This window comes from Diadema antillarum, unplaced genomic scaffold (genome assembly GCF_040938485.1).
Source record: "Diadema antillarum isolate AM-2024a unplaced genomic scaffold, OU_Dant_1.0 seq00000251_RagTag, whole genome shotgun sequence".
Taxonomy (NCBI): Eukaryota; Metazoa; Echinodermata; class Echinoidea; order Diadematoida; family Diadematidae; genus Diadema; species Diadema antillarum.
The window spans coordinates 215802-236682 of NW_027271295.1; the positions used below are offsets into that span (position 1 = coordinate 215802).

General features: G+C 38.1%; 1 protein-coding gene across 1 annotated transcript; it reads right to left on the reverse strand.

Moving 5' to 3' along the window:
- Positions 1–363: 363 nt before the first annotated feature.
- On the reverse strand, positions 364–20366 carry LOC139729718 (histamine N-methyltransferase-like). Its single transcript, XM_071640647.1, has 3 exons — positions 20141–20366; positions 5480–5818; positions 364–728 (listed from the first exon to the last, which is right to left on the reverse strand). The coding sequence occupies exons 1-3, from the start codon at positions 20364–20366 to the stop codon at positions 364–366; spliced, it is 930 nt and encodes a 309-aa protein (XP_071496748.1).
- Positions 20367–20881: the final 515 nt, after the last annotated feature.

The following is a 20881-nucleotide window of genomic DNA, read 5'->3' on the forward strand; positions in this document are numbered from 1 at the left end:
TTAATTTTATTTTGCATTGTTTACAATACAAGTTTTATTCTAACACAATTTAGAGATAATATAGGCCTACTCGTGATCAATGATAAAGGTATACAAAAGGTTTGTTTATTATACAGTCAGTAATATCTCAGATGTCAGTATTATGCAGTTACTGTTTAGTCATAACACAATGTTATCAAAGAAAGTATTCGTTTGCTTTATTAATAATATATAGTTACATTTCAGATATTCAAAACCAACCATTCATTATAGCTTCTTTCTACTCTGCCGAGACCCACTGGCATTCTTCAGCAGATGTTTGATATGGAGCATGCGTGATAACCTGATAGCCTGATAGTTAGTTGTAAGCGATTTTGAAAATATTTACTGAGCTCTGTTACCCAGCTCTGGACGTTTGATGACAACGATGATGTCCGCCGGATCATCCAGGATGCACCTCCCCATCCCATCTCTGGTTACCAAGGATTTGAGGGAGGCGAGGGTGCTTTGGAGGAGATCCGGAGAAGCCGAGTTCCGGAAACCTACGACCTCGGTCAAGATGTCCAGCAACTTGGAGCCGTCGGCTGAGTGGTCATCGAAGACCGAAGTTACGTCCAGGGTTGTCGAGAGGGAGAAACGCTTGACCACGTAGCTATAACCTTCCAGGTATTTCAGTATGCTTTCGGACACGACAGACGGGTATTTGGTCCGTGGTATTTCTCTCAGAAATTCTTCTGCTTTGTTTGACGCTGCAAAATAATCACAAAAAAGATCATCCAATGTGTAAAAGTGTACAGGAATTCGTGGTGATAACAATGTATAAAATAGTGCACCCTAATACATTTTGTGCAATGTTTGTACGGTGATCTTTGAAGTACAGGATAAACATTGAAAGATAAGTTGATACAATATGATTGGATTATAGTAACGTACGCCTCCAAATTCTGAACAAAAATAGGGGCGAGGAAATCAAAAGAGAACTTTATATTCTTCTTATCACAGGTACAAAACATAATGAAAACGCCTCGATCGTCATAAGGTATTTAAAAAGATCACTTTTTGACATGGCCTATCAAAGCACTGCGCTACAATCGATAATTGATAAAAATTAACTACGTGGCAAACCACTCAATTCTGCGTTTAATCGTTGATATTCCTTGATGGTTATCTCAGATTCTTAATGGGTGTAGGACTTATTACGTTCCTCGCTGTTTTACAGTGTACGTTTTCTTTTCTTGCACAACGATTTACAGAAAGTAAGATAATTTTACGAATTTCATGCTTGATTTTTTTTAGATGAAAAGTAGATTATCCCTCTTTATATCGACATGCTGAAGGTAATAATAATTTCGCCAGTTATGAAAAAGGTAATTCAAGTTTTGTTTTGTTTTTTCATTCTACTAAAACAAAAATATATATTGAATTTTCGTTTTATTTAGTTATTGCTGTTCACTTTGTAGTAAATCACAATTTTGTGGATGATAGCAGCAGAGCTCAGGTTGCCAATAGACTAGAGTGTGTAAACTTCCTGCATGAAATTACAAAGTTGGTATAAAGCTTTTTATTAATTGTCTGTATTGTTAGTGAAGTTCACTCATGGATTTGCACTGTTTCTTGGATTTATCAGGGTAGGCAATTAAGTTGTGTTCCCAGCCGAATTAAGTAGCTTTTGTAGGTGTGTTTAGAGGGATCTACAGCGCTTTTGTATCTTGGGTGGGTCATGAACGTTTCTATGTGCACAGGTTGGGGGTTGCATTGTTTTGAATCGAATGACCACCCAGGGGCGTCACCAGCATTTTTTTCAAGGGGGGTGCGTTTTGACAGTAAATGTAAACTGTAAGATTTTTTTTTTATTTGATTTATTGGCTCCTGTGTCATCATGTACATTTACACATACTCTATATATTGTACATATTTTATACATGTGATTGTATACATACACGAATCTTTCGCTATGAAGGACTATACGGTGGTACATTACGTGACGGTGTGAGATCCTCGGCGATGATCCATTCCGCTCCTTCAGTGCGGAGGGTGTGGAGGGGATACCCCATCCCACGGTAGGAACTTTTTGTAAAAACAAGAGTGTAAGAGTCGCGTTTACAGAGCATAGTAACAATAGAAATACTACGAAGGACTATTACGGGGGTACATTATGTGACGGTGTGAGATCCTCGGCGAGGGAGCGAAGCAACCGAGCGGGAGAGGGTGTAGGAGGGGGATACCCCTCCCACGGAGGGACTTTTTGTAAAAAGAAAAAAAAAAGGAGAATTGCATAACAATATTATTACATGCGAGCGAGCGGAGCGAGCGAACTTGAAAATTTTGATATCTTACAATCCCAAACTGCGGTTTGTAACTATATTTTTTCGCTTTGGAAATGAAGGGGGGCCCACCGGGCGCAACTGCTGGCAATTACTGGCAGCAACATGAGGATAATGGCATGAGTAAATACGAGCGAGCGGAGAGAGAGAGCTTGAAAATTTTGACATTTTACAGTCCAAAAACTGCCGTTTTTTAGCTCTATCTTTTCGCTTTGGGGATTAAAGGGGGGTGGCGCGCCGGGCGCAACTGCTGGCAATTACTGGCAGCAACGTCAGGAGAATGGCACAATGACTAAATGAGAGCGAGCGAAGCGAGCGAGCTCGAAAATTTTGGCATTTTACAGTTTAAAAAAATGTCGGTTTTAGCTACATCTCTTCGCTTTGAAACATCCAAGGGGGGGGGGGGGAGCGCGCACCGGGCGCAACTGCTGGCAATTATTGGCAGTAACATCAGGAGAATGGCAAAGCGATTAAATGCGAGCGACCTTGAAAAAGTTGACATTTTACAGTAAAAAAATTACCGTTTGTAGCTATATTTCTTCGCTTTGGAAATTAAGGGGGGCGCACCGGACGCAGCTGCTGGCAATTACTGGCAGTAACATCAGGAGAATGGCAGAACAATTAAATGCGATCGAGCGGAACGAGTGAGCTTGAAAATTTTGACATAGTCAAAAAACTGCCGTTTGTAGCTATATTATTTTTTTCGTTTTCGAAATTAAGGGGGGGGCGCACCGGGTGCAACGTTACTGCTGGCAATTACTGGCAGCAACATCAGGAGAATGGCATAACGATTATATCGTTTGTATCACTTCAGTCCATCAATTTTCCTTACAACGTTTTTGTTACCCCAAGGTTCCACAATTATGTTTTCTCAATTTACTTTGTTTTGATTATGCAACCTTGTTCTATGTTACCAAAGAAAGTGAAATGTTTATGTTCTTTTCGAAAAATGAAATAAAGTTTGAATTGAATTGAATTGAATAAAATGCGAGTGAGCGGAGCGAACGAGCTTGAAAATTTTGACATCTTACAGTCTAAAAACTGCCGTTTGTAGCTATTCCTTTTCGCTTTGGAAATTAAGGAGGGGGCGCACCGGGTGCAACTGCTGGCAATTTAATACTGGCAGCAACATCAGGAGAATGGCATAGCGATTAAATACGAGCGAGCGGAGCGAGCCATCGTTAAAATTTTGACATTTTACAGTCCAAAAACTGCCGTTTGTAGCTATGTTTTTTTTTTCGCTTTGGAAATTAAGGGGGGGCGGTGCGCCACTGGTAGTCAAGGATGTCGGTTTATGTTCATGATTGGGGGATGTATGACCAGCGAGGGGGCGTCGAAGTGACCAAGCGGGAGAAGGATGTCCAAAATCTGCACTTTAGAGCATCCCCTAATTGTTTTTGTTTGTGTGTGTGTGTGTGTTTTATACATGGAAAAGTTGGAAAATAGCCCAGGTCAAGTCTTATTATTGGCAATGCAAGGCATTTTAATATAGACTATAGTATGTAAAGCAACACTCAATGATCTAGCTTTGATAGAACGAAGTGTACAGAGGTGTACATTCTACATCACATTGCGCAACATTGCAGCGACTCTTTGCCGTTCGGATGTTCTGAGTACACTGCTCCATCCTGCTTATCATTCAGAATGCCAACCAGGAATCACGCTGAATCACAATCTTTTATCGGCTCCGGGCTTTTTGAACAATGTTATACATAATTGATGCCTCTTTAATTATGGTTAAAAGAAATCTTAGAGAAAAAAATTCTTGCTCACCCTTTCATGTTAATTTCAAAAACAGTTTACCAACCCTTGAAAAACCATTTTGATTTTTTTTTAACCAGCGGATGGGGGGGGGGGGGGCACGTGCCCCCCCCCCCCCCCCCCACAGTTACGCCACTGATTGGAGACCTATACTGGGGGAGGGTGTGGGCGGGGTATCTCCCTCCCATGCAACGGAGCTTTTGCATCCGTTGCACAATGAATGAAATATACCTTACGTATACAGTACGGGCGATAGATAGTAAACACGTGATGTATGTATAGCATCAGTGCTGCCAGAGCCGGGGTGCGATTTTTTTTTGTTTTTTGTATTTTTTTTTTTTGCTTTGTTTTTGATTTATTTTATTTTTTGTTTTTTTCCTCCTGGTGCAAAATTAAAAAAATAACAAGAAAAATGTAAAAAAAAGAACAATTATTTAGCGTCCGACGTTGAGGTCGCTCGCAGACTGAAGCGTGTTTTTTTCTTTTTTTTTTAGGGTTCTGAAGGGGGGTGCGTTCGCACCCAGCGCACCCCCCCCCCCCCCCCCCCCCCCCTGGTGACGCCCATGCAACCCTAAATGTAATTTGCTCTGTACATACACTTGTAGCGGGGATTAACTCTATGGGAATGAACTTTGTCTGTAGTATCTTTTGAGTTGTTGTGGGTTAGCTTTCTTGGAGGAAGGGGGAGTCTAAACCTGGAGTTTGAGGAGGTCAGATGCATGGGCTAGCTTGTAGCTCTGATTTTTGGTTAGATATAATGGAGTTTGAAATTGAAGTTGAAGGAGTGCGGACATGGGCTAGTTTGCAGCTCCCGCAGTGTATATTTTGGATACAGAGAGTCTGAACTTGGACTTCATGAAGTGTATAGACATAGGATAGATAGCTCTACCCCCAGATGACTTTATAGTCAGTGTTGTGGAGTGTACTAGTACTCGTTTTGTGGAAGCTTGTGCTGCAATAAAAGCTGCAAGGCATGTTATATATACACACATGTTGAATCTCCCATTTTATTTTTTGATATGCGTGAGGACTCGATAAACTGAGATTGAAGAGAAAAGAAAGTGAAAAAGAACCTGCGCGGCGCATATCACAACAACATTATGACGTCACAAAAAAATCATATTTTCTTCGGCCAGGAATGGTGGCACCGAAACTTCTCAAACGCGGTTGTGAACGGATCGTCCGGTTTTCCTCAAACTTCATTTATATGTTATGATAATATTCCTGCATTCGCTTTCGTTTACATATTAATCATAATTACACACTCGGTATCATTCTCCTGTAAATGGAAACATTTACCACGTACCACGTAAAATACACTATTTGTATATTCCATGATTTCGAAATGATTCAAGTACATTATTTTCAAGAACAAAGTACATGTGGAAAAAAAAAAAACCAATGATGATATATACCTGTATTCATTCCAATGAGAAGTATACCGCCCTCTTCAAGGCTATCGAGTAAGAAATCCATCGTGGAGTCGATGTCATGAACGTAGTACAATGATTGGACTGCGATGATGAACGCAAACCTTTGTCGTTGGGAAGCTAACAAAGATTTCTTCATGTAGCTGTCGAGCGTAATCTGGTGCCATTCAAAGGTCAGGACGTTGTCGGCGTCAGCTATGCGATTCTCACGGAGCTCGGCAAGTCGCTGGAATTCACGAATCACGCCGGCAGGCTCGACGACACTGACCCGGACGCGTTTGAAACACTTCCGGAGGGAGTCGAGCATCGGCATTTCTTTGCGGCCTGTATGTGGGATGCAAGGGGTGAGACTTTGCACGGTAAGTAAATTTATGTGAAGACATAATAATAATAACAATTACGATGATACTAGTAATGAAAATAATAATGATGATAATAATGATAATAATAATAATATCAATAATGATAATAATAATAATATCAATAATAATAATAATAATAATAAAAATGATCATAATCATAATCATAATCATAATCATAATAATGACTATATTTCTAATTGAGCGATTTTACAGGACCTGATCAAAGCGCTGTGCAATCAACATACGACATTCACAAAATATAGAAACAACCTAATTACAATTGAAACAGTTCAGTGTTAAGTTTCCTTCAATGAAAAGAACATTTCTTCTAAAACACAAAGGCGGAATTGTTTCGGTATAAAGTGTTCCACAAAACATATCCAACATCTGAAAATGTACACTCAAAAGCTTTGGCTTTTGCTTATGGGATTTGTAAGATTGTTTTATCATTTTGACATAGAAAATCAAATGCTTCATATCACTTCTAACACTCTAAATTCCTTGGAGTTAAAATCAGTCTTCAAGATTTATTTGTAACTCTAAAGATATCCATCATTAGGGACATAACGACCTCGATTAAAAATCACTCTAGAGCTACATTGAAATTCTTAATCTTTGTTCAATTACTCATAGCTTTAAAAGAAAAATCTAAAAAGGATTTAAACTTACGCCAACGTTACTAGAATTTTTAATCTAAACGTTTGGGTATTGTCGTGGATTAAAAAGTTAATCGTAGGGCCTAAGGATTACAAAAGTCAGAGTCAAAAGTCCTCAAACGTCATAGTCATAATTATAGTCAAAAGTCATGAATCATACAATATATTTCGATCAAAAAACCATCTAACATTCACTAATACCTATATCTGTCATACACTGATCCCCAATCACATGCAGTATACTCACATCATCATTTTATACAAGATATCAATTATAAACCCCTCAAAAAAAGTTTGGAAATCTGAGTTTGATCAATCATTTCTCATTTTTCTTTAGAAATAATTTATTAGTGCTTAATGCCACACAAAGATTGTTTGATTTTCTTTCAAATGATACCATATTTGTTATGATTATCGTATACACGGAGGTGCATTGCTTACAAAATGAGGTAAAGTCAGAATCTAAAAGTTGCAAAATGGCCCAATTTTTGATATCCGTAATGGAGTTTCCTCGTTATATGAGTGAGTTCACCATTGTTTCTTTGGTGTTCATTTACTGTAACATCAGCATTGTTATGGAGTAAAACATGTATGCGTTCAACCAAACAGATAAACAAATACAGACACACACACACACACACACACACACGCACAGCATAAGCACACACACAAACGATCATGACTCAAACCATTTTATCTCACAGAACCTCGCCACATTAACTACAACAAAGACATAAAGAAGTGAAATGGCATGTCTTGGTTTTATTGGAGTTTCATCTTTATTTTGTCTTCATTTTGTCAGTATTTTATAATTCTTTTTTCTATTTTCTTATATTTCTTACAATTTTCTTTTTATATTTTTTCAAAATTTCATTTTTTACAATTTTTCTATTTTTAGAATTTTCTTTTTTTCTCTTTTATTTTTTCTTTCCTTTTCTTTTTTCTTTTTCTTTTTTATAATTTGTTATAATTCTTTTTTATAATTCTTTTATAATTCTTTCAGATATGACTAATCATTTTCCAATAATGACTTATTTTACTCTTAAGACACCATCTAATATCAAACCTCCTTCATTTCCTTTGTTTAGTCGTAGAGTTTTACCTGAAAAGTTAGCTAGTTTTGATGTGGCTCTCGAGAATGCTGACTGGTCAGGAGTGTTTGGCAGCGATGATATCAATATAGGGCCTATCTTTTCATATTCTTATGGAAATTTTCAATCATCATTTAGATGATGAACAGATGTAGAACAGATGTAGAACAGATTACAAAAAACGCAGGTTACCTTGGATCTCAAGATCAATCCTTCGTTCAATTAATAGGAAAAATCGTTTGTATTATAAATATAAGTTGGAAAAACTGAGCGATCGAAGAATAGATATACATCATACAAAAATACTTTGACAATGATTTTTACGTACTGAAAAGCAAAGATATTATTTCAAGCAATTCTCGATATATAAGTTTGATATGAAAAATACTGGGAAAGTCTTAAAACAGGCCATCAGTAAAAACTCTGACATTGACAAAATTAAAATGAATGATGAATTGATTGATTATTCTCTTTATATTGCAAATAATTCTTATTTTTCCAAATATAGGTGAAAATTACGGTCAAAATATTCCTGCAACAGAAACTCATTTTACTGAATTTTTGGCCAGCGCAACTCTGATTCCATATTTTTTACACCAATAGACTTGAAATTATTGATATAGTTTCCTCTTTTGAGAACAAACGAAGTTCTGGCTATGATGAAATAGACAATATTATACTTAAGGGTGTTATTTCCTCGATTGCTGATCCACTTGTTCATATATCTAATTTGTCAATCAATAACGGCGTGTTTCCCGATTAAATTAAATTGACTGAAGTATTCCCAATATTCAAGAAAGGCGATAAACTTGAAGTCAGTAATTATCGCCCAATTTCATTATTATCCTCACTGTCTAAGGTTTTAGAAAAACGTATTTACAAGAAAATGATCAATTTTTTGAAGGTACATGAAGTTTTTACGAATCCTATTTGGTTCTCGTGAAAAACATTGATAATCACTCTCATTTAGTTAGTATTTTCTTGGACTTCTCCAAGGCCTCCGACACCATCAATCATGACATTTTACTTATTTTATAAGTTATCGCATTATAGAATACGTGGGAGGGCCTTGGAGTGGTTCAAGAGTTATTCATTTGATAGAAAACAATTTGTTACAATTAAAAATAATGATTCAGTTACGGTTATCAGAGAGGTTAATGTGGCGTCCCACAGGGAAGTCTTTTAGGTCCGATGTTGTTCATTATCTATAAAATAAATAATTTTTGTGACCTATCTGATGATCTCTCTTTCATTCATTTTGCAGATGATACAAATGTATTTTTCCCCCATAATGATATTAATTTTCTTGTTCAAAAAATCAATATTGAGTTGAATAAAGTGACATACTGGGCCAGAGCTAACAAATTATCACTCAATGTTCCAAAAAACGAACTATATATTATTTTTAGTAATACTGTTGACATTTTAACACAATATAGTTTTAGATGATTTTCATCTGCAAAGAGTATCAAATATAAAATTCTTGGGGGTCATTGTAGATGATAAACTTTCCTGAAAACCACATGGTAATGTTTGTAACATAATATTGCGTAATATGAGTGTTATAAATAGATTGAAATTTCATGTTCCACAAAAATCATCACCTATGTTATATTCGTTGTTGATATTGCCTCATTTGAATTATGGAGTTTTAGTTTGGGGCAACACGCATCAGAATTTACTTGAAAGAGTGTCCCTCTTGCAAAAGAAAGCCCTCCGCGTTATCTGTCATTCCGCTGTACATTCTCATACAAATACTTTGTTTGCCTCTAACAAGCTCTTAAAAATTAAAGATCTGTTTTTATACAATTTAGGGCAATTTACGTACAAGTACAGCAACAATTTGCTTCCGTCTATTTTTTATTCTATGTTCCTCAAAAATCAACCATTTCATGAATATCCCACTAGGCGTTCCAATGAATTTCATTTACCCCTTTTACGAACGATCCGTGCTAAAAACACACTTATTTATATAGGCCCAAATTATTGGAACTCTTTGAATCATGAAATGAAAAACGCCCTATCCATACATTCTTTCAAGAGGAGACTGAAGTTCTTTCTATTGAAATCGTATGACTCTACAGTATACTGAACTAGCCATTTGGCCTTCTTTCTCACATATACTGACTTACTCACTTTTTCTCCTCTTTGAAGAATTAATTGTATAATTTGTTAGATATTTGATGTCATCTATGCTATTTCCCAAAGCGTCTAAGAGTTCTAAGAGTTAAATTTCCGTCTGTTACTCCTGTTCATACTTCCCTCTATTTCCTTGTTTTTCTCTTTTCAGGCGTTACAATATCACTTTTTTTCTCTCCACAACTATCATCTGTTTCTCTTGACATGCTTCTGCTGAAGATCGCTGTCTCCGTTGTGCGTTTTTGTTTGCTATTTTGTCTTGTCCATTCTGTTTTGTCCCGTACAGCATTTTCGTCAGTAATTATTTTGTTGTCTAGTCTTGTTTCATGTTTGTTCGCGTTTGTCAGTCTTGTCCATTCCGTTTTGTCCCGTACAGCATTTTCTTCAGTAGTTGTTCTTTGGTCTAGTCTTATTGTTTCATGTTTGTTCGCGTCTATGAAAGTAAGTACATTTTTCTGTGAATCTAATTCTCAGTGGGCTTCCAGACTTCCTCCTCTTTTTTTTTTATTTGTGATGCTTCAATTAATCTTCCCATCTTTTTTTCTTTTTTTTTCCGAAGGGGCCCACATTCTACAAGCTCTGTCTTTTTAGTGGGTCTCTCCATTTTTTCGCACTTTAAGCAAGGTTATACATGTACTTCGTTTCGACCACTAACTGTTTCTTTTTTACTACAATGTACAACTAGATGTATAATTACTTTAAGGTCCTCAATTATTGTACAGTCTTACATAATGTTCTGTTTACCTTATTCTCTGTTATCAAAGGAAGTGAAACATGTTTTGTCGAAAAAAATGAAATAAACTTTTGAATTGAAAATTGGAATTGAATTGTTATTTTGTCTTTACTTTGTGTTTACTTCGTCTTTATAATTGTCAATGAACATGATCGGGGCTCAGTATCAGGTGGACGACCCAAGTGCTTACACCACCGCCTGACACCGTGTCCACATGCTGTTGATTAGCTTCGTGATTCGCTGCTGAGGAATGGCTTTCCACTCGTCAACCAGTAAATAGAGTCCTGCCAATGTCGTTGCATTTGTGACCCTTTTTCCCACAACTCGGCCAAGTTGATCCATGATGTTCTACATGGGGTTGAGGTCGGGGCTGCATGCAGGCCAGTCCATTCTAGTGATGCCCCCTCTCTCTCGAGAGAGAAAGTTGCGCACAAGTCTCGCTCTATACGTGGTCTTGCGTTGTCATCTTTTTGAAGCATCTCAGCATCAATTTGCCCTATGGCGCGGGCTTTTTGAACATTTTTAATGCTTAATACACGTGACATGATGTACAACCATAAAATTTGATGAGCTATCAAAATTGCCTGGCATGGCACCACTGAAAACTTGAATGTAAAGTTAAGATGTTTATTGAAATATGCCTTCATGGCTGACCAATTGAGAACAAAAGACATAATACAAAAAAACATGTTCTCTATTTACTCTTCACGACCATTCTCATTCATACGAACCGTTCTTGTTCATTTTGCAGCTTTTCAATGCAGACCTTGTCAGACACTTTTTGAGTACAGCCCTTTACTTGATAGCATAATCATAATGAGTAGGATATCATATCAAAGACAATTTAATGATATTTCCATTGATATCAATCATGTATTGTATAGTGCTTACAAACTGGAGAAATTTACAACTTAAATCAGATTTCCAAACTTTTTTGAAGAGTTTATCAATATAGTGGGATAAAAGAATAAAACACTCCTGCAAATGATGATTCTTAGTTCCTTCGTAAAATGATTTAATGCATGATACCTATCAACAGAAAAGTCAATTGCAGCGTTGCCTGTCAGCTTCGAAGAAGCAATAAAGCTTCCAATTTCTTTGTAGGTCACAATTCGTGCAATTAGGCAAATTTCTTTCGGGTAAATTCAAATTAAGGTCTACCAATCAGAGAGAAGCTTTACTTCTAGTCAGGGATGACAATCTACGGCTATGTTTTTAGTTTTGATTCACACTGCAGTAAAACGATTTTCACTTTCATCCTTTTGCTAGAGAGTGCAGCATTAGGCGTTTTCACATCAGCCCGATGTTTCGAAATAGCGCGCTATTTTGCTGACTATTTTTCAAATACATGGAAATCCAGAATGCTCCATATAGTAAATTTCATCAGAAAAAAAAAAAATCCTTCCTTGGAAAATTATATAAAGATAATTGACTTTGGTGGTGGTACTTTTATTTTGAAAATATTGTCTTTCTAATTATTCTCTATAGTATAATTTCATGATTACACATCATCATGAAAGGCATTGAAGTGTCGCATTGATTCCATTGAGCCACCATCCTATCTGTCAAAGAGGGTACAATAAGGATAATTATAAGGAACTTGCTACAGCACATCAGTCAAACATTTTTGATGGAATTAAAACGGTTATAGGGTAAATTAACCCATTACATCCATGAAATAACTTGACAAATTTGGGCCAATGTGTACACTTGCATGTGTATACATGCATTTTAAAGTATTACACAGCTGCCAGGATTAAGCAGCATTTCTTGACGATGATGTCCCATGCTTGCTATCAATGAAATGCACTCAGATGAATCAGTTACTCAAAATAATGGCAGATGATCTTAAACAATATACTGTTTGACTAAGTATTCTGAAGTGGATTACAAAATCTAATCAGAAATTAGAATTTTCTCAGAGGGCTAATCAGGAAGTTATTGTTGCAATTTCAATTACACTTGGATGTATTCAAGATTAAATTGGTGAAAAACAGTCAATCCACAATAAGACATGATAGCAGACAAGCATGTAGCTGACATAGTGTATTTGAGAGTAGTGCCTTCCCATCACAGCTCATTTGTTATGAAGAGTGGGTACTAGTAATTTAACAGTGATGACGAAATTTCTATCTGGTGCTGAAATGTCTCTTAAACCAGCGATCACGAAGAGGAGGCCGAGCTTGTGTTCATTAGCAAAACTCATTCCTTCTATCTGAATATGGTATCTACTGCAAAACGTTAAGCCATTTTGCTGAGAGACAGTGACAGGGCATGCTTGCATGCTTCTTTGAGTCCGACTCCCTGGCTTATGCTGTAGATGTTCAATGCAACACACCCTGGGGATTATGGACCACTGCAGTATACTCCACTACAAAGGAAAAGTTGCTCCTGAAGACTGCTCCGGGAACAGTATCTCCTGCTGATAGCACTTCTACCTTATCCAGTGGTGAACAAGGAGAATTGTTCCGGATTTTTGGTATCTCCAATCCTCAGAATTCTATTTCCTCCTGTACTCGTGATGTTAATGAGTTGCCTCTCCTTTAACGCTGGTTCCAGCATATGGGAAGGGGGTGACATTCATTTATAAGGGAAGTTGAATCCTTCACGATGCGTGATGATTAGCAGGCCACAGAAGTCTCCTGAAATAAAAAGAAAGACAAGCAAACAAACCAGCAGCCTGAAAGTTATGAAACAAAGTGAAATAATGCACAAAAATAACACTGCTCAACGGCCCTGTTTCGTGAGTCCTGTGAAAGGGGGACCGATTGATATACCTACCAATATGAATGTTTCCACAAATACATTAATAATATATAATACATACATACTCCTATCCGAGGGACAGAGTGTTTTGCCTCTAACTACAGTGTATATAGAAGGGACGGTATGATTACAAAGAACATTGCTCAGTGGGACTCGGGAATCGAACCCGGGTCCTTTTGATCGTGAGACAGACGCGCTACCGACTGACTTTATACTCACTGACTCCAGAAAGATTACTGTGTAGGGGAAAACTCACAGTTTGCAGTTCGACGTGAAATATATTCCTGTGCCAGATCCTCCTGGAACTTTTCTTATACATCTTGAATTGTAGAAGAATAGACACCTGAATTGATACTTTCGTTATTGTCATTCTCTCCATACTCCGAGATCAACTCCTTGGTGTGTTTTCTTTTTTTGTGGTGATGCTTTTATCCCGAAAGTTAGACTAGCATCTCATTAAGACTCTATCCGACTGGTCAGGGAAGTCAAGTTCAAAGTTAATGTCAATCTTCATAGCTTATAGACATTTGAAAGTGAATTGAATACAACATGTGTACCAATTTCATAATTCAATTCAATTCAATTCAATTCAATTTATTTTCATACTTCTCAATGAAGGAATGTACATCAAATATAATAAAAACATAGTGAATCATAATATCCGGCTTGGATGTACAGTAAATTAATGTAAGAATATAAAACATATAATGGTCAATCATCGTACGTTTGGTTCTATGTATAACGCTAAAGAAATATGACGGAACCTACTTAAAAGCGAGCTTGTTAAGCGTAATAATGCCACATACATTGGGTGATGTATTGCCTGGATAAGTTTTATGGTACGAAGAGAGTTTTACAGGCTTTGAAATAAATATTTACTGATGAAGAATCTTAAGAATTGTGATTTGTCACTCATTCTAATGCAGCATTAATTCAAGCAAAGTTGCTAATGTTTGGATGAAGAAAGAAGTATTCTTCTTCTTGTTTGGTCGGCACGTGGTGGGCAATGCACTGCCGGACTACAGCCCACACGATTGAAAGTTGTTTCTTTTTTTTTATTCAATATTCATTGGTCAAAAATAAATGGCATTTACAGCAAAGAATAAAAGATCAAGTGCATTACAAAATCACATAATAAAGGAATACATGCACCATAACAAAATGGATACATAAAACATTACAATTCAAATTTAACAAATATACCTTGTAGGAAAACACGATTGAAAGTTCTCAGACATTGTCGTGTTTATAATCACAATTCGAGAGAATTACATCTACAATGAGAAGCGAGAGTACCTATGAATGGTGGGAAAAATAAACAACAGGTGTTGGATTTGGATTTATCGTACAAATATATATATACCGGGTGTCCCAAAAAAAGCGAAACGGTGGATTTTCAGTACCTTGCGTTCTAAAAGTGATATATTTTTGACATCATTAGAAAGAGCATCTTCCGCAGAAGACCATGACACCAAAATCATTAAATTTGGTTGAGTGCTTTTTATTCTACGCCAATTTCTGTAAATGCAGTCATTTTCAATTTTTTGCGACTTATGAGATAATTTGGGTGCGACACGCGTTCCATACGGTGAATTGTGTAAGCTCGTTGATCCACGTCAACAAAAGATAACGCTTTCAAAATCCACCGTTCCGCTTTTTTTGAGACACCCGGTATATATATATATATATATATATATATATATATATATATATATATATATTTATATAGGCCCTATATATTATATGTGTGTGTGTGTATATGCGTGGGTGTGTGTGTGTGTGCGACACATTATGCTTATTATGTTTATGTATCATATTGTATGGGTGGCAAAGAGTTATTCTGCTATGAGGTTGTGGATGTGGATTTTGTTTCGTTCTAATAGCATGAAGGGGGGGGGGGAATAAAAACGAGAAAATGAAGCTAGGCTTTCTCTGAGTTTGATAATGACCTTTGTCATGTTCTTGTACTGAGCAACCCAAGTGGCATCAAGGAATGATGTGATGATCATGGTGGTCGGGTACTTTCTACCCCTGTCCGTGTTATGATATCCATGAAGCTCCTTGATTATTATCGAAAGTCTGTGGTAGTGATGATGTACTAGGTGTTTCAAAAAACATTTCCCACTTTTGATCTTTAATAGCTCAAAAACCATTCATCCGATAAAACTGTCATTGATATAAATGATAGCTGAATAGTGTACAATTTGGTTGAAGGTAATTTGAATGTGAAAGCATAAATCAGTTTCATTAAATCTAAGATTGATTTTGAAGTAAGGTTTCAGATTTTGGTCAATTTTTAACCCTCTGTACAAAAATGAACTTGCCACAGGAACCAATGATGTGTATGTGAGTGTGTGCTGACAATGGCCCTGAACAATAGACATGCCTGAACCACCTGTTGACTAGGCACATGAATGCTTAATCAATAATTCATGTGGATTGCCCTGGGCACTGCTAGTCTGGATTCATGCACGGTAAAGGGTAAACTGCATGCACATGGAAAGAGGAAGCGCACGTTTCCATGTGCTTGCAAACACCACATTCCATTCCATCTGGCAATCATTTTCAATTTTTGCTTCACATATCACTAAATTTGGGATGTAAATAAGCATAAATGATCTAAAGTTCCTCATTTTAATACAACTGTCTACTAATTACATAGTCTGACAAAAAAGAAATCATTTTTGGTTAAGAGTTCAGCAGCATTTATCATTGGGGCGATATGTTTCACACTAGATTTATTTAAGGCTCCATTCACACAAGTGTATACTCTAATTGATTTTCTTTGCTTCCTGTCACCATGTTTACGATAGAACAGAAGGTATTCATTGTAATTTCATTTTTCAGAAGTAGGGAGAGCACTGTCGAGACCCAACGACAGTATCGGCAGGCGTTTGACTTTACACGGATACTGCCAGAGGCTGAATAAAGACTAGTTGTGATAGTGGAATTTCTCATGAATAAATAATGAAGCATTCAAACCCTAACCATTGTTTAGGACCATTGTCAGGGTGTTAACCACACACTCCCATACACACCCATTGACCCCTGTGCAAAGTGAAATTTTGTACAGAGGGTTGAAAATAGAGCAAAATCTGGAACCTAATTGTGAAATTAATCATGGATTTCATGAAACTGATTTATGTTTTCATATTCAAACCACCTTCAACCAAATTGTACATTATTCAGCTATTACTCATATCAATGACAGTGTTATCTGATATATAGTTTATGAATTATTAAGAATCAAAAGTGGGAAATGTTTTTTGAAACACCTAGTGTTATAGGTTGAACGACGTACAGGGTACCAGGCGGCAACGTACTGAATTAATGCACGGTCGACTGATGAAAATCAATGAAATGCATTTCAAATACCTCGATGGCAGAAAGGTGAGAATAGAAAATATCTGTTCATCTACTCTTTGGAGCGCGAGTCTTTGTGCCTATCGTGACCCTTCCGGTGACCCACGGGTACAGAATGTACGGCCGACTGATGAAAAACAGTTAAAAATGCTTTTCAGATATTTCGATGGATTGAAGAAGAGAATAGAAAATATGTATTTGTCTGCGCTCCTAGGAGCGCGAGTCTTTGTTCCTCTCCCCCCCCCCCCCCCCCCCCCCCCAAATCAGGCGGTCAACCATACATATATGCTTGTTCTAAATTCCCAGAAATACCCCCCTTTAAGGGGGAAATAGGTTAGAATTTTAACCCCTTGTCAGTCGGTCACGGGCATTTGGAAGGGGCGTCATCATTTCTATTTCAGGGTTTTGGAAGGGAGGACATCAGAATTGCCCCTCTATCACATGTTTCTGGAAGGGAAGCTAGCAAGGTGACGAGTGTCCACAATTTCAGCACCTGCATGAAAAGGATTATAATATTTGCGGACGTTCCCTGCATGCTGAATAAAATTATACGAGAGATGGTGTACTTCCTGCAGCAATTTCCTTCAGTCAGGCTCCAGGTTGGGATTTCTACAGATCAACATGTCTGATTGAAATAAAAAAGAGATACACATGAACTGAAATTAGTCATATATTGTGTATGATATTTAACATGACCTGTCATCTCATCAGTTTTATAAAATAGGTCTAGCTAAACAGCCATAAGTGGTCTAGATTTAATGCCTGTATCGTTAGTGTCGACGTTATCTTTTAGTTTTCTAGAATCCACATACTTGACTTTGTTTTAGATGCAGTCATTGAAACCCATAAAACAATCAAAGATTCTGATTATATGTAGACACCTAATATCATTAAATGTCATAATTTTACTTCTAGATATAGAATACCTGATTGACTAAGGTGAACTACACTGGATGTACATTACATACAGGCTAGTACACGTACAAATGCGTATTCATGGTAGCATCGGGTGCGGGAACGTCGACACATAATTTGAATCAGTTTTACTCTGGACATTAGGGCTAACTTTAAGTACTTCTAGGCCCTACTAATATCATGCAACTATGTATAAATAACATAAGCGAATCCGTATACCTTCAGGTTTCGGATCCTTTGAATTCCAGCAGAATATTTCGTCCGTCTCGCATCTTAACTCAGAAGATGAGTATCTGATGATACTAGGCGGAGTAGGACCAAAATGGTTTGTTGGATTTTCGCCTCTAAGCTGATAATCTCATGATATGATTCAGACCATGGTCAGAACTCAGATCGGCGACCGACCGATTTGCAGCCTGCTTCGGTAGCTGCTAAAATGTTGGCATCGCCCAGCGGCGATTTTAGAGATGTCGAGCAGGCTGTAAAACCCTAGCGATGCCCGAGCGTTGTCGCTCCGATTTCGCGTCTTTCACAGGTCGATTTTGGGTAAAAATTTTGAAAAATATGGGGTCCTTCTCCGCGCAGAGTCGGAGCAGTCATCAAGTGACGTCCCATCGGCAACTGGACGATCTCCTATATACCGGCCACCGACCGATTTTTACGAAATCTCTGAGGCCGACCCATGGCCGGCTCGGCCGTCGGGCCCCCACACTTTTTGTGTCACATACAAAGGAATACATAAGGTGTCATCACTTTGGGCCCCCACACCTTTTTTTTTAACCCGGAAGTACCAAGTGGCACTAAAATAGAAATAGATAGGGATCTTGAAGTATGGCGGCGGTAAGGTTATGTTTTTTTCTCTGACGACCTTTTTTTTTTTGCTTGTCAGCTGAAGAAACCCGGAAGTGGACGGGGAGAAGAGATGAGCCTTTTTTTTTTTTCTTGTTAGCTCATGAAACCCGGAAGTGGGCCCCCACACTTTTGGAAACACTGCGCCGGCCCTGGGACCGGTGATCGATGGGTCATCTGCCAGTATCCCGTAGGCGTATATGCCTACCGGGGACAGCCCGCCGGTCTCTGCTGGAATTCTCTCACGAGTTACCTGGGTATAAGTGACTGGGCCATCAACATCAACAACGCTTTTGCTTTCCATTAGCACAGTACAGTATTTCTTTTTTTTTGCGAATGTAATTTGTAAAATACGTTTTTGTGATAATGTTGCAAAATGCGTGGTAAGAGATGGGAAAAAACTGCAAGCACTCCCAGGTAAGAATGTTCCAAAACGTCTTTGCATGCTTCTATATACTTTTTTTTTTAAATATTTTCTATTTCTATTCGATTTTACAGTTCAATTCTCCCTTCTCTTTTCATTCGTTACTTCACTTTCATTTCAATAGGCCAAAATGAATAATAAAATGATAATAGACCCGATTATGATACTATGTGTACCATAACAACCCAAACGTTTAGCTTTCATTCGGCAAAAGTGGTACTTGACCCTGTCTTCTCTGTCGCCCATCTTGCTAGCCGAGTTTTCGTTTGCCCGAGGATGTCCAAGGAGAGAAGTTGATGGGGTTTCCCAGTCTATCCCTCAACCTGCCTCTTCTAGATTGTCTGACTCCTCTTCCCTACCGGTCCCTTGGTTTTTTCTTCTGTGCTTTTGTCATTTTTTCTTTAATATCCTAATTCCTAAAATCGTTCGACGGCGTGCGCTCGATCAGGTCGGTGCTCTGGCCCCGGTTGCCGCTCTGGCACGGAGCGTATTTTTGGCTGCGAGTGGAAATTGGTCGGTCGTCGCTAACATTTTAACTCCGCGTTCCGACTTCAGCAGCGACCGACACGTGCCCTAAAAGTCAGTAGACCATTACAAGTGTGAATTGAGTGAACGCATTTAATACCATATTGGCAATATCAGTAGAACACGTCAGTGAAATTTGAGGAAAATCCATTAATGAGTTAGGAATATTTAAATTCACGGTTGCGCCATTGCCGGATAAGAAGACTGTAACGTTATCAAGGCCCTATAGCATGGCTCGACACTAACTCTTTTGTTTGGTGGCCCGATGGGGCCACCAAAATCCTAAATTTCAAATTTTTGGTGGCCCGAGAGAAAAATTTGGTGTCCCGAAAAAAAACCCAATAAAAAACATTAAAAGTCATTTTTTTAAATGAGTGAAATATTTAAGTTTTATGATAGTAAGAATTAGAAGCTGGACATATCTACTCATAAATAAACTTCAACAAACTTGCAACACTCACTCTCAGGCATTCATTCAGTCCTTTTCATCCATCCTTTAAACAAATTTAACTGCTAATTTCCGGCGCAAAAAGTTACGAATCTATTGACATACTTTTCAAAAAATTTTGGTGGCCCGAGGCGGGCCACCAAATTTGTCCTTTTTTGAAATTTGGTGGCCCGACTTTCATTTTTGGTGGCCCCGGGCCACCGGGCCACCGTTAGTGTCGAGCCCTGCCTATAGTGATGTGAGAGTAGGAAATGGTAGAAAGAAAATATATTTTTAAAAAATGTCAACATTATTTACTTTTTCTAGCGTAATGAAATGAACGGACATTTTCCAGCCTAACAAAAAGGGTGCGTGTTCTTTCTGAAATTCACTTACCGTTACCGGTCCCAACACCCAACACCTGCATCTCGTGTTGCGCTGTAAATCTCTGCGTCAGCCAATCTACTACTTCGTCCTGAAAGTGGTTCGGCACCCAATATTCGATGTCGTTACCGCCACAAACGGGCAGCATTGCACCGACGTAGGCATCGTGGTAGCTGTCCAAGTCGTCGAGAAGGGAATGGAGCTTCATTGTGGATGGAACAATCTCAGTTTCAGCCATTGTCGATTGTCTAAGATACTCTGAGTCTAAGAATGCATGAAGCTGTACAGCAGTGGGATGGATATCAGGGGGTGTTTCATAAAGCTGTTCGTAAAGCTACGAACAACTTACGAGCGACTGGTAATCAGTTCTTGTGCTGAATCATTGAAATTATGATAAGTATAACACATCACATCCTGATCACCAGTCGCTCATAAGTTGTTCGTAACTACGCAACTGTGCAACTGTGCAGCTGGATATGGTTTGTCTCTCGTAGAAGCCAAAAAGTAGGCCTATTATTAATCGATCAACTACTGTACTTTGCACCATGCATTCATGCATGACGGAATGACTGCCGGGTTTTAGCCAATCAGGACGCAATTGAATAGACAACCATATACAATACATGTATGAGGGAACAACCGTAAGGATTTAGCCAATCAGGATGCGATTATCTAGACGCCCCAGATTTTTTTTTCACCACCACTAGAGGGCAAACTACACAATGGCGTCTGTGATTTCATGGAGGCCACCAT